A 15374-nucleotide genomic window follows, 5' to 3' on the forward strand; every position below is an offset into this window, starting at 1 on the left:
CGTGTATGCTGTGAATGTGCACCTGGATGTGTAGGTAGGAGAGCCGTCGCTGTGACCTAGGCTCGCTCCGATGCTGCTGGGCTCAGCCGCTGTCACTGTTAGGACCCGCAGGAAGAACTCAGGCAGGACAAGAGCATTTCTTGGCGTTCCCAATGTGACAGAAAAAAACCCCCTAGGGCTGTTTTCACATATACGCCAGCTGGGGAAGATAAGCATTGTCCCAAAAGAAATTCAGACCAAACTACAGGATGGAGGCAAACGAACGGTGGCCCTGGCAAAAGTCATCAACACTCTGCCCAGCCCTGTTGCCCTAGCAACACCATCCGCAGCGACCCAGAAGGCCTGGTACACCCTGCAGGGCATTCTGCCTGGGGACACAATTTAGGGAAAACCGTCTCCTATCAGGGGAACAGCAGGAGTGGGAGTGAGAGGGGAACCCGATTTAAAAATGGCGAAAAGTTAGGCTCAGTGTGATGCTGGGCGGCAGCTGCAGCCGCCTGGGCCAGGAGGGGAGGCAGCTGCTGTCACGTGGCAGCCGGAGAAGCACACAGCTGGGGACAGAAGCCCAGACGAGGGAGTGATGAAACCAACGAGAGTCAGGAGACCTGGGTTTGAGCTGCATCTTCAACGCTGCGTCGCCGTGTGACCTTGAAGCAGGCACTTAAGGTCTCTGAGCCTCACGGGCTCATCTGTAAAATGCACGTAAAAATGGGCGCCCTGTTGGGTTGCTGTGAGGACCAGACGCTTGGGTGCAAGAAGGTGGGGGTGGTGAGCTGCTTACTCATGCTTACTGGATGCACACGCAGCAGAAGGGGACCTTGGTCTCCATCTCCCTGCTGCTACTTGTCCTGTATTTCAGGGACATCCCACTGCTTAACCCTCAAGGGGCTGTTGAGGACCTGGAGGCCGTGGTCCTCTAACCCGAGCCTGCACCAGAACCCTGAGAGGCTTCTTAGCACAGAGAGCTGGGCCTTCCCCCGGAGCTCCCGATTCGGGGCTTGGCCGGGGGATGGAGGGTTACCTGCATCCAGGTGATGCTGATGGCCCAGGGACCACACTCTGGAAACCACTGCTCCGTCTAAAGCACTTTGAGGTGCCCTGGCCAGTGTGGATCAGTTGGTTGGGCATCGTCCAGTGCACCACAAGGAGGCCTATTCGATTCCTGGTCAGTGCACATGCCTGAGTTGTGGGCCAGATCCCCAGTAGGGGGTGTGCAGGAGGCAGCTACTCGATGTTTATCTCTTCTCTCTCCCTCTCTCTCTCTCTCTCTCTCTCCCTCCCTCCCTCCCTCCCTCCCTCCCTCCCTCCCCCTTTTCCTACCCTTCTCTCTGAAAATCAATAAAAATAAATAAATAAAGCACCGAGAAATGTCTGGTAAAAACTCAAGAGATGTTAGCTGTGGTTATGTTGAAAGGGTATGAGGGGTGTTCACAGAACCCATTCCGAATACCTTTCCTCCTTCACTTGTATAAAACCAGTAAGGGTGGCACTCCCAGGCCTTCCAGGGTGAGGGACAGGCGAAGCGATGCAGCTTCCACAGTGCAAAGAACAAAGCCCTAGAAGTCAGGAGAGCCGGATGGCGCCCCAGCTCTGCCTCTGGCCAGCTGGGTTACCCTGGGCAAGTTACTTAACCTCTCTGATCCTCAGTGCCTTCTCTATAAAAGGAGGGCTTTAGAACTTCTGGCAGAGTTTTCCTAATATCTAAGGTTTTCCAAAATTCAAGGTGAAGAAAGAGGGACCCAGAGCAGTTAAGTACCTTGTCCGAGGTCCCATGGCTCAGCCAGTGGGTGACAAATGGGTAGAGTTCAGAATCCCACACTACCCTGCGCTTCAGTAAAGCACACAGGTAACGATTAAAATAAAAAGTATCACTAATGGGGCACTTAATATCATCTTACAAACTTCCAGGGCACCTTTCCTCCCTTGGGAAACTACTGACAGAATTTTATTTGCTCAAAATACTGGATTATGGACGCAAAAGACACAATTATTTCAACCTCGTAGAAATCAGGAGACATCTGTTAACTGCAGGGGAAGCCAAAGCCATGCCGGACTTGGCAAGGGGCAGGCGAATGGCAGGGGCAACAGGGCCTAGTGTGGGGACAAGATGGGCCAAACCTCCAGGGGTGACCCTGAGTGCCTCTTCTGGAGTCAAGGTCCAATAAATGAGCCAGAAGTGAATGCCCATGCGGCCTCCTCCATCCTGCACATTCCTGCCTGCTTTAGGATGGATCTGCTGTGTCAGGAAGAATAGCATGACCTGGGGAAGTGGAAACCCAAGCGTTTCTGAGAAAGCACGTGAATGGGTGAGACGATCTGGGGTCAACAGAAGTTTAATGGGTGGGGCAGACCCATGTTCAGGCAAATGTGTTGTCCAAATACCGCCTGATACTGATCCACCGGGGTAGCTGCATGCTACGCTCCTACCTACAGGGCCTCTAGAATCTATGGCTGGCCTGGCCCCAAAATTTGATACCCATTCGCCAAACATTCGCACGTTCTGCAAATGAGGACTGAGCACCTACTGTGCGCCAGGCTCAATGGTGGGAGCTGAGGGCACAGCAGTGAGCAAACGACTCCATCCTGCCACCACCACGGGAGCTGGCATTCTCATTGGGGGACACAGAAAACAGACAGACAAATAGGCAGGGTGTCCCCCAAAATGTATACACACTTTAAAGCTGATAGCTCCAACGAAGTTCCTTTCTTTTCAGAGTTAACCCGCTGGAATTAATAATTATGCAGATATGTATACATTTTTGGGATACCCTGCATAAATAATTAAAATATATAGAATGCTGGATGAAAATGAAGCAAGGGATAAAGGATGTGTGTGGGTGACGAGGAGGGCCTGATGTTAAAGTGGGGTTGCTTGGGCAGCTATCACTTTAAGGGGACACTGGAGCAAACATGTAAAGTAAATGAGGAAATGAGCCTGTAGGTATCCAGGCTGCACGCTCCAGGCAGCGGACAGAGCAAGGGAGCCGGCGTGCGTCAGGACCACGGGGGAGCCGGGCTGCCTGGGAGAGAGGCAGTGAGGAGGGCGGTGAGCTGAGACCAGAGGGGGCACATGGGGCTGACCCTTCATGCTCACTGTCATTTGTAAGAACTTGCCTTTCCCAGTGTGTGAGGAGAGAAGCCACAGGAGGGCTCAGAGCTGAGAAATGGCCTGAGCTGACTTTTCTTTCCAAAGGCTCTCTCAAGATGCCAGTGGAGAACAGGTTTTCTGTGTGTGTGTGCACGGGTGGGGGCAGGGGAGCAAGCGAGGAAGCAGAGAGAACAGTCCAGAAGCTACTGCAATGAGCCAGGTGTGGTGGGCGCTGCCCAAATGCCCCTTCAATAGGTACGTGCTGTGCGGGTTGCTCAGAGTGCTGTCCCCACGCAGCTGCGAGCTGTCACACCTCCAGGAATTGCCAGGAGGTCAGCCCCTTCCTGGCGTGACCACATCCTATAAATCTCACAGCATCCTTGGTGCCGGCCCCATGGACACGCCTACATGGACAGTCCACACGGGAAACTCCATCTCGGTGCCTCACAGCACAGCAAGCAGGAGGTGGGCGGGTCAGGGAGGCAGTGGAGGAGGGGAGACAGGGCCAGGTAACATATTCTTTCAAAATCCTCTGTGATCAGTTTGTAGTCTGCTTCTGCAGTGAAAGAAGCTAGCATAGATTAAGATTTACAGCCTGTGGCGAGGATGTGGAGAAATTGGATCCCCGTGCACTGCAGCTGAGAGTATAAAATGGTGCAGCCGCGATGGAAAAGGGTATGGTGGTTCCCAGAAAAATTAAAAATAAAATTACCATATAATCGAGAAATCCTGCATCTGGAGAGAGAGAGAGATATGTCTCCAAAGGAACTGAAAGCAGCCCAGCCAGTGTGGCTCAGTGGTTGAGCATCAACCTATGAATCAAGAGGTCAGAGTTCAATTCCCGGTCAGGGCATGTGCCCAGGTTGTGGGCTCGATCCCCAGTGTGGGGCAAACAGAAGGCAGCTGATCAATGATTCTCTCTCATCATTGATGTTTCTCTCTCTCCTTCTCCCTTCCTCTCTGGAATCAATAAAAATACATACAAAAGAACTGAAAGCAGGATCTCAAATAGATATTTGCACACCCAGGTTCATAGCAGCCTAAAGCATGTATGAACATTGAGGACGTTACACGAAGTAAAATAAGCCAGCCACAAAAGGACAAATGCTGAGTGATCCATCCCACTTATACGAGGTACCTAAAGTTCACGAATTCACAGACAGCAGATGGTGGTTTCCAGGGACTGGGGAGAGGGAAAGCGTTATTTAATGGGTGCAGACTTTCTGTTTTGCAAGATGAAAAAGTTCTGAAGGTCTGGCCTACAACAACATGCACACAATCAGCACGGCTTGAGCTGTGCACTTAAAAATGATTAAGAGGGTACACTTCATGTTACGTGGTTTCACTGTTTCATTCTTCCACAATCAAAAACCAAAAAAGATTCCCAATGTGGACCTGTGCTTTTAGCTATGTGGCCTCGACAAGCCTAAACCTTCCCACTGATGAAATTAGGGAATTTGAAAATGCTTCCATGAGCTAACATATGTAAAGTGCGGTGTCTAACACCTAACCCACAGCGCATGAAAGCAGATGTGGTTGGGATCATTACCACTCACAGCCCACCCCACCTCCCATGGCACTCCTGCTCTGAGCCAGCTGGAGGACTAGCTGAGCCTCCTTATCTCTGTAATGTGCCTTCAGGTGAGGATGCCCTGGTGCGTCGCCTCACCTGTCAAACTCCTCCCCATCTTGGAAGATGTAATACCACCTGGTGGAACCTCAGCTTCCTCACCTATAAACAAGGGGTAATAATATGCCAATGCCCAGGGCTGTTGGGCAGAGAGAGATGATTCATGTAGAGGGCTTAGAGCCGGGCACCCTGTAAGTAGTACATATGTATCAGCTGCCATCATTATTATTATTATTACTAACTAGAGCAGCGGTTCTCAACCTGTGGGTAACGACCCCTTTGGGTCAATCCCAGACTTCTGACCTCAAATCCAATGTGCTCTCCTCAGTGTAGCATCACAGACCTCCAACACCTGCCTCCCCGTTCCAATGCTGGACCACCCCCTAAATAAAGGACTCGCCCCTACTTATCTACACGGTGAGCCTCTAGAGCAGCAGTTCTCAACCTGGGGGTCACGAACCCTTTGGGGGTCGAACGACCCTTTCACAGGGGTCGCCTAAGACCATCAGAAAACATATATAATTACATATTGTTTTTGTGATTAATCATTATGCTTTAATTATGTTCAATTTATAACAATAAAATTGGGAGTCACCACAACATGAGGAACTGTATTAAAGAGTCACAGCATTAGGAAGGTTGAGAACCACTCAACTAGAGGCTCGGTGCACAAAATTCGTGCCCTGGGGGTGGGCGGAGTCTCTCATCCCAATTGCGAGAGGGGGCAGGCCAGGCCAAGAGACCCCACCAGTGCATGATCAGGGCTGGGAGGGACGCGGGAGGGTTCGGGGCATGTCCAGCCCATTTCACTAGGTCCCAATTGGCCGGACCCGAGCAGCAAGCTAATCTACCGGTCAGAGTGTCTGTCCCCTGGTGGTCAGTGCACATCATAGCTAGCAATTGAGCAGCCTTAGCATATCATTAGCATATTATGCTTTGATTGGTTGAACGGACGACCAGACATATTAGGCTTTTATTATATAGGATTATTATTATAAACAAGTTTATAGTATGAGAAGGCTCTACATTCACTGCATGGAGCCTTAAATATTCTCAAAAGTCAGGCCTCAGTTTCTCTCTTTTGCCCTCACTCCCACCCCCTTCAAGGGAGAACTGGGACAGTCTCTCCCATACTGTTGAAAGGAAGGCATTAAAATTTGCCGAGTTCCCTCTGTTCTGTCCAATGCGGGTGCTGCCTTTACCGGCTTCACATACGAAGGGGCAGGAGGCACGGAAGGAAGAGATGAGCCACCAAATCTCTCATCATCAGGGCCACGATGACAACTAGGGAAAATGAGGACAGAACTCTTCTTGTTCTTCCCTTCAGCTTCAGCTTCTTTGTTCTTGTTGTCGGCACAGCCTCAAAAATTAATTTTCTAAGAGAACGCACTATCTGGAGCAGATCAAGGCAGGCCTGTTCAGGTGGCTCAGACAGGAGGCTGCTGGAGATGGGCCCTTGCTACGGCCATGGTGTGCCAGCCAGCCTCCCAGGCTGTCCTCACGGCTCCTGGCCAGCTGGTACCCACGGCCTATGGGAACTCTCCTGCACTCTCAGGGCTGATGGTGGGGCCAGCAGAGCTGGGCAGGAGCAGAGGTACATGCCGCCCAAGGCTAGGTCAGCAAAGAGACTGTGGCTCCTGCCTTGCTCCGCGGAATCGCTTACTGGGAAAACTAGCTGCCGTGTTGAGAGAACACTCAGGCAGTTCAGTGGAGGACCCTCGAGGAGTCCCACGGAACCGCGGCCCCAGCCAGGCCCGTGTGCCATCCTGGAGGTGCAGCCTCCAGCCCCAAGCAAGCCCACAGGTGACCGCAGCCCCAGCGGGTGTCTCCACTGCCACCTCCTGTGAGATCTCAAGTCCCAACCCTGTACACTGCTCCCAGATTGCTCATTTTCAGAAGCTGCACGTGATAATAAACGCTTATTGTTTAAGCCGTTAGGTGTTGGAGATAACACGCTATGAAGCAATAAATAACTATTAGACTCAGGGAAGGCACCTCAGAGGTGATGGGAGCCAGGACTCCCTGAAAATTGCTGCCTAAGAAATCTTATGAGGCTCCTCCATCTACAACAGTCCCCAATGCCAGGGCTGACATTTAGGGGAGATATTTTAGTGGAACTACATCCTCGAAGGAGCCCCAGAGGCGACGCATGAAGCGAATAAAATGTGAGTCCAAGGGCTATGCCAGTGTCTTCCAATAGTCACGTGGTACACGGGAAGATTGGAGGCACACACCCCTCCACTGCTGGGATCTATACTAATAAAAGGGTAATATGCAAATTTGTCAGGACGCCCTCACAGTAACGACCAAACAGCAGGCTGTGTGGGGTGACAAGGCTGGCAGGAGGGTTAGTGAGGGACGACCAAATGCCTGAACTGCAGGCTGCATGGGGCAACCAGGCTGGCAGGGGGGTTAGTGAGGGATGACCAAATGACTGCACAGCAGGCTGTGTGGGGTGACCAGACCAGCAGGGGGGGTTAGTGAGGGATGACCAAACACCTGAACAGCAGGCTGCATGGGGTGACAAGGCTGGTGGGGGTTTGGGGGGGGGGCAGTAAGGGGCAAACAGGCTGGGGGGGGCAGTTAGGGACAACCAGGCCAGCAGGGGGGGCAGTTAGGGGTGATCAGGCTGGCGGGGGGAGGGGCGGCAGTTAGGGGCGATCAGGGAGGCAGGCAGTTAGGAGCCAGTGGTCTCGGATTGTGAGAGGGATGTCCAACTTCCAGTTTAGGTCCGAGCCCGTCCCACTCCCTGGGATCGGGCATAAACCGGCAGTTGGACGTCCCCCGAGGGGTCCCGGATTGGAGAGAGTGCAGGCTGGGTTGAGGGGATCCCCACCCCCCCCACACACACCCCATGCACGAATTTCATGCACCGGGCCTCTAGTATTATACAAAAATCCTGGAAGACAGAGTAAAAATAGGAAATAGATCAAACAGCTCAAAATACTGTGGGCTGGTTAGGGGCCCAATAAACGCAGGTGAGAGGTGACAAGTGTTATAAGCGTAATGCCTAAAGCCAAATGGTAGCTAACAAATGCAGCCACAATCTGGAAGGCAATTTAAAACCACCCAACTTCTTTCAAAGGAACAGACACATCCTTGCTTAGACCCACTGAGAAATGAGAACCCTCGTGAGGTGGCTATGACCCCCAATGTGAAAGCGGACCCCCATATCATTAACTGGTCACCCGGAAGGAAGCCTTCTGAGATGAGGCACCTGCCAGAAGAAGAACTGGGGCCCTGAGGCTGAGGTAAGGGTGGGCCCCAGGAGCGATCAGGCACAGAGCATTCAGTACTGTGGTTCACAGCACGGATTCTGGAAGCACACAGCTTAGATATAATGCCAGCTCCACCTCTTCCTGGCAGTGTGACTTGAAATAATTATTTCACCTTTAGCTTTCTAATCTTTAAAAGTTAGGAAGTATGTTGTGGGGACGAAATGAGAGATGTTATGCAAGTGTAGTGTCTGGTAACATTTAGCAGTGTCTGGTAGACGTTAGTGTGTACTACTAGTACACTGCTACCAAGAAATAACGTTCAAAGCACAGAGAACAGGAAAGAGAGATCCCTCCTTAAAGGTGGTCTGACATCAGACAGTGCCGTTCGCCTGACCTTCCATAACGACCACGTCAATTGTTGCTGCTGAAACTATACCCACATATGTCTAGACATCCCTCCCATTGAGAGATGGGGTGTGTGTTTCTACCCCCTGGAAACTGGGTGGGCTTTTGTGCATGTTTCAACACAACCAGCAGAGCAGACACTATGCGACTTCTGAGCCAGGTCACAAAGTGCGTCGCTCTGGCTTCCTCGCTGGAGCACTTGTACGTCAGCCGCCAGGAAAGCAGCCGACTGGCCCGTAGCTGCCATGTTGTGAGGAAGCCCAACTAGCCCCTGCAGAAAGACCACAGGGCGAGGCCAGAGTCTCCACCAGGAAAAAGCAGCAATGCCAGGCCAGCCAGCCCCCACCGCTCCAGGCCTGCACTGTTCCAGCTCCAGCCACAAAATAAGGACATTAATATAAGGGCCCCCAACCAGAGCCTATCAGCTAAGCAAAATTCCCAAGCCCTAGACCCACACAAACTACAAGAGGTAATAAAACCACAGGTGTCTGAAGCCACTACATTTTAGGGGATTTGCTGGGAAACTGGAATATCAATATCTGCCATAAGCATATATGACACTCATAAGGAGTCAGTTTCCCACCCGCTACCTCATTTCATCCTCACAATTGCACTTGGAAAACATATTCTCATTTTATAGTGATGATGCAGAATCTACGGAGCACCCGGATTGTTCGAAGTCACATGACTAGTGAGTGGCAAAGCGAAGATTCCTGGTCAGGAACTCTGACTCCAGGTCCAGTGATTGTTCTGCTGCTCCACAGCTGATGCCCGAAGGCAACCAGAAATGCAAGAAAAATATACGTATCTGTACACACATAGGCACAAGGGAAGATCAAAGAGAATCATTCTGCTCCAAGTCTCAAGGCACAAAGACCAGCCCCTCACGGGGGCAGCCCTGCCCTGACAGCAGAAATGCAGGGATCACACGGGCAGCTAGCTGCGAACCACATGATTAGGAAATGATGAGAGTCCCAGGGCTGGTGAGGGCCCCTGTTTCTATCATCAGATAATCTCAGCTGACAGCCTGGGCATCATTACAGAGGAGTTTTCAGAAACACTTGTCATTCTCTAAAGAAGTTTCAGACCAACAGGAGATGAGGGTGGCGTCCCTGGTTACAGGGGCCTGCATCTGACAGCGTGTCAAGACTAGCTTCAGCCCTAGCCAGTTTGGCTCAGTGGATAGAGCGTCGGCCTGTGGAGTGAAGGATCCCGGGTTCGATTCTGGCCAAGGGCACATGCCTGGGTCGCGGGCTCAATTCCCAGTAGAGGGAGTGCAGGAGGCAGCCAATCAATGGTTCTCTCTCATCATTGATGTTTCTATCTCTCCCTCTCCTTTCCTCTCTGAAATCAATAAAAATATATTAAAAAAAAAAAAAAGACTAGCTTTAGCACTTGTCACCACCACGGGTTAGATGAAGGGAGGCTTCTATTTTGACTCCATTGACTGACATTCTTGTTTGCCTCTATGGCTTTTTCACTAAAATTTATAGACACCAAGCCATGGAGACAGAGGACGTACACTGCTGATGGGTATGAAGCCAGCATCTCAAGGTAAATGTGTACCCAGAGGAGATTACTTTGGAATAAGATGCCAGGAGATCAAGACTTTCAAACTCATTTATGGAAGATCTGAACAGGACCAGGGGGGGCTCATCACAGATAAATTTACCAAAAATCACTTTTTAAGTGTGTAGGAAGTAACATTACTGATTAACACAAAGAAAGAGGAAAACAAATATAATCTAATTCTCAGGTGCAAGTCAAAAACTAAAACATAAGTTATAGTAACAATCAGCAACCTCAAGGTCCAATTCCTAGATTCCTACATCACCTTTCAAAGAGCCCAGGGATACAGAGAATCACATCAGGCATGTGTGCCTTCAAGCAGTGGCTTCCAAACAGTGTCCACTATCTCAGAATCACCTGAATAGATTCTTTTAATACTCAGATTGTTGGGACCTACCCCCAAGGAACAATGACTCTGCGTCTGGAGACATATGCAGAACTTTAAACATTAAAGAATTTAAATTAAAAATATGACTTAAATTTGGTTTGCCACTACTTTTGTCATTTTGCTCTTTCATAGAAATTTCTCTACATAAATGTAGTACAGGCAGGTATTACATTTCAGATTTAGTGAGGGGACATCTAAAGTTCCGAGAGGTTAGGTCACTTGCTCAAGTATTTTCAGCAGAAACCAGCAGATCTGGGATATGAACTCGGGCTTCTGTGTGTCTTTAAAGCTCTTGCTCTTAACAGGGAAGTTCTAATTCCTGTCCATTGCCTGTCCATTGGGAACTAGAAGCATCAGGAAATGAGTGAATGAGAGTGAAAGCGTGTGTGTGTATTCAGTACACAGTAAGTGTGGTTGTATGAATGAGGGGGGTGAGGGTGATAGGAAGAGGGTAAGTTTTCCAAATGTCTAGAGAGTTACTAAGAAATAAAGCATACCCTAAAAGGGGCAAAGTGATATGAAGCTATGAAAGTTCAAACCACTGCCTTCGATGAGCAGTAAGTCTCTGGTTCTGAATTGTAGAAGCTGTTCCTGAAGTGAGAATGAGACCCGAGGGAGCTGCCCAACAGGGCCACCACCCCGGGTACACCACTCACACTGTAGTCTAAGTCAGCAGTTGTCAACCGGTGGTCTGCGGACCACTGGTGGTCCGTGAGGTCCAAAAGGTTGGTGACTCCTGGTCTAAGTAACAGGGGTCCCCCGGGTGACAACCAGGTGTATAAACCTTGAGCAAGTCCAAATGAACTGCGAAGAAAGGGGAGCTGGCTTCCATCAGTTTGCCTTTTTTTAAAAAAAAAAATATTTTTATTGATTTTTTACAGAGAGGAAGGGAGAGGGATAGAGAGTTAGAAACATCAATGAGAGAGAAACATCGATCAGCTGCCTGCTGCACACCTCCTACCGGGGATGTGCCTGCAACCAAGGAACATGCCCTTGACCGGAATCGAACCTGGGACCTTTCAGTCCGCAGGCCGACGCTCTATCCACTGAGCCAAACCGGTTAGGACATCAGTTTGCCTTTTGATATCTTTGTAGTATAGGCTTTCTTATCCCCATTTTTCAGGTGGTAAAACTGAGGCTCAGAAGCTAACGGTTTGTCAGGCCAACAGCAGAGTTAGTGGCCATGTCAGATTCACACCCAGGCCTGAGTCAAGACCGCCAGCCCTGTCCAGGCATCTGGCGGTGCTTCTAGGCCAGCATTTGCAAGGGGTGGGGGCAGTTGGGCCTTGGATGGTTCTAGGTGCTCTTTACCTCACACTTCTCCACGACTGGCTGCTGCCCACACTCGGAGCTGTTGCCCGCCACGATGCCAGCTCGAAGGTTCTCGCTGTCCCCAGTACCCTCTTCCATGGAGTAGGTCTTGGAGTGGTTGCCACGGCGATGGGCTGGGGCCCTGCCCTGGGCCAGGCTGAGCTGCCTGCGGAGGGCTCGGTTCTCCTCCTCCACCTCACGCACCCGCACCTCCAGGCTCTCGCGCTCCCGCTGGCCAGGGGCCGAGTACCGGGGACTGTGGGGCTGGGACTCCAGCGGAGACAGCGACACGGGCTTCCCATCTGTGGGTGCAGAAAGACCAGGGAAGAGTTAACCCAGAGTGAATCACACCCCAGCCCCCCCACGTACCCCAGACATGCATTACTACATCGCGAAGTTCTGCTCACAACCCCATTTACAAGAGAAAACAGATGGAAAGTGGGTTACAAATAAATGCATCCAGACGGAGCTGGGAACAAAGTTGAGAACAGAATGACTTATTACGGTGATAAAAACTAACATGCTGTTTCAAGAAGACAATCATAATATAATTTTTCCTAATTAAATGCACTGTCTTCTTTTCCTGACTTGACACGTTACTAGCTCGACACTGTTGTCATCAATAAAGCATTATGACTATGAAGGAGGAGGAAGACTGGAGAAGGAGGAGAATGGGAAGAAAAAGGGAGGTGAGGAGTAGAAGGACGTGGAAGTAGGCAAAAAAAGGAAGGGGGGGGAGAAGAAATATTAATAATGATTAAGTTTATTTCGTTCTTCCTGGGTAAACTCCTATTCATCCTTCAAAACCCTGTTTCAGAAGCATCACTTCCCAGGGGAAACTTTCAAACTGCAGGCAAAATATCCTTCAACATGTCCCAAAAGTATTTTGTACATAAGCACTATAAAAATATACCTGTCATATTGTATTTGGTCAATTATTTCATCAAATATTTTCTGTGAAGATTAGGAATTCAGTAAGGACAAAGACTAGGCCTTACTATACTATTTATCTTTGTGGTAACATTACCATAATATCCAATAAATGCTGAAAGGGTAGATGCATGAGTCCGTGCCAAGAGTAAAATAATTAAGGTCAGCAAGGAAGCAGAAAGTAGGACTGTAATCAATCTCAAAGTTTTCCCAGAAAAGCAGTTACCATTCCACGGAGTGCCAGCAACACTCCATTTAACAATCATACACAGAGACGATAAGTAAGGCTTTCAAAGCCACACAACTGGGGCGCAGTGATGTCAGAATGCGTAACCAGGTCTTCCTGATGCCTGAGCCTGTACACTCTCCACTTAAGTGCAGTTTCATAATAGGCTAGAGAGCCACGAATTAAAAGTAACATTATGCCCGGCCGGTATGGCTCCGTGGTTGAGCATTGACCCATGAACCAAGAGGTCACCAGTTCGATTTCCAGTCAGGGCCCATGCTCAGGTTGTGGGGGCTTGATCGCCAATAGGGGGCTTGCAGAAGGCAGCCAATCACTGATTCTCTCTCACGGATGTTGATGTTTCTATCTCCCTCTCCCTCTCCCTACCCCTATCTCTAAAAAAAACAAACAACAAAAAACAATAAAACACATTAAAAAAACACATTATTAATGTAAAACCCCATCTCCCAAGGATACTTAGCAAAACACCCTGCGCACAGTACCCCTCCACCTCCCCCTGTTCCTGAGGGGTGATTGGGTCTCGAGACCCGCCCCTGTGCCTACCACCCAGGAGCCCCAGCAACACAAGGCACAGGGAACAGTGTCGCTCCTCTGTGCCCACGCCCCTGAAATCCTGGACACAGCTCCACCACGGCTGCCTCAGAGACTCCCCAGCAACCACCACGTCTCCAGCAATTACCCTCCCTCGGCCACCTGCCAGAAAAACACTCCTTTTTCATCCTTCGAGTTTTTTTTCTCCCTGTCCACGCCCCACTGAGCTTCCAAACTGTCCCAGGAAGTCAGTGTGACTCAGAAAACTTGAGGATCAAAGGAAGAGGCAAAGCACACCCTGCAGTTCCCCGTGCTGCCTTCGGCATCGCCTGTGCCCAGGGCCTTTTGATGTACCTTGGGCCTTCACAAACACGGCTCCCTTTTTCCCTCTTAATCACCTCGGGGTTAAACTCCTGGGTGCCCGCTCCTCTCCCATCCAGGCAGCAAATGGGACTCGCGGAATGACACTGCCCGGGGACCACAATCAAAGGCCAGGGCGAGTGTGTGGGGACGTGAAGCCACAGGTCAATGAGGGTTATACTGTCGCCGAGCTGGCCAATTACGAGCTGTGACCCAGGCTTTTGAAACCAGTCTCCCTGTTTGGTCAAATCAAATCAGTTCCGCCGAGAATGAAAAAGAATAAGCAGCCAACAGCTATTGTGTTTTCTCAGCCGACATCCACCCTTGGGGCAGGGGTGGGAGAGGGGCATCGAGCCGGGCAGGGGCAGCGTGGCACATTGTGTGGCGCCGGCTGTGTGTCTGCGCCCAGCCGGGCAGTTCACGCTGAGGATGTCTTAGGCCATCACGGCCCAGGCAGGTGGCAACTGGTGACCTCATTACGGATGAGGACACTGAGACCCTAAAAGCGTAAGCCGTGTTCCCACAGTGGTGCAGCGTGATTAGATTCGAGGTGAGTGAGAGGTACAGGAACCCTCAGGCACAAGGTCTTGGGGAACACTTTGGGCAGGAGCCCAAGAATCTCTGGGAGCCCACAAAATGCACGACAAATGGGAACTGTGAGTGGGTTCTTTGCAGGGGTTACTTAAATGCTCCCAGTGTCAGTGTTCCCTTCTGTGAAATGGCAGCAGAAATGCTAACCTTACAAGGAAGACGGAAGGCTTAAGTAAGATCCCAAAATGCAAGCACCAAGCCCTGTCCCAGGGAGTTGCTCGGTATAAAGTAATTCCTCCAACTCCTTCCCAGTGCAGATCGTGGTATCACAGGTAAGGTGAGCTGATAATAATAAAGGTGGTAAATTTTCTGAACACCGTGCTGTTCTGAGTGGTCTATGGGAGGAGCAGCCAGCAAACCAGGGCTTCCTCTGACATCGTCCTGCCTTCAGCCTGAGGTGGGTCCGAGTTCACCCAGGGCGACAGGGAAGCTCAGGCAGGTTTCCCATGGGGCCTCATTGCCTCCCCTGCTCCTCTCCAGAAAGCCCATTTGACATGTTTATGGGAAGTACATTTCAATTCTTGGATTATCCTATATAATAAAAGGCTAATATGCAAATAGACTGTACGGAACAAACGAACGACCGGTCACTATGATGTGTGTTGACCATGAGGAGGCGTGTGCCGAACATGGCGGGTGTCGGCTGCAATGGGATGGTGGAGCAGGTGAGCAGGGGCACCAAACCAAGGCAGGGTGCCGGTCACTGTCATCGGGGCAAGCCTCTGGTGGTTACTGAAAATTCTTTGCTTCTGCGTGCCAAGGTCCTGCCCAGCACTTGCACCTGCTGCCAGTGCCAGACCAGCTTGCACCCACTGCCAGCGCCGGCCCTGCTCGTACCCGGTGCCCGGCACTGGTCCCAATCACTCGGCGCCATCAGCAAGTGTGAGCGGGGGCTGCAGGCCCTGATTGCCCCTGAGGGCTTCTACACCTCCCCCTGCTCCTGAGGGGTGATTGGGACAGCAGCTGCCACTCACACCCGCCATCAGCGGTGTGAGTGGGGTCTTTGCCATCAGCACATGAGAGCGGTGGCAGTGGGAGCCGGGCTGCCGGCAGACACGAGGACTGGGGGCTGCGGCGGGAGGGCTGGGTGGGGGTGCAGAGGATGG

General features: G+C 50.8%; 1 protein-coding gene across 3 annotated transcripts in view; it reads right to left on the reverse strand.

Annotated features, from left to right (window-relative positions):
* LARGE1 (LARGE xylosyl- and glucuronyltransferase 1) overlaps positions 1 to 15374 on the reverse strand; it is a 425273-nt gene that overhangs the window by 218051 nt on the left and 191848 nt on the right. For all 3 annotated transcript variants that reach the window (XM_081082858.1, XM_081082859.1, XM_081082860.1), the window contains exon 3: positions 11610 to 11911. In XM_081082858.1, the coding sequence (XP_080938984.1) occupies positions 11610 to 11911 (302 nt within the window). The remainder of the gene's footprint in view (positions 1 to 11609; positions 11912 to 15374) is intronic.

This window comes from Myotis nattereri (genome assembly GCF_964212035.1).
Source record: "Myotis nattereri genome assembly, chromosome: 2".
NCBI classification, from domain to species: domain Eukaryota; kingdom Metazoa; phylum Chordata; class Mammalia; order Chiroptera; family Vespertilionidae; genus Myotis; species Myotis nattereri.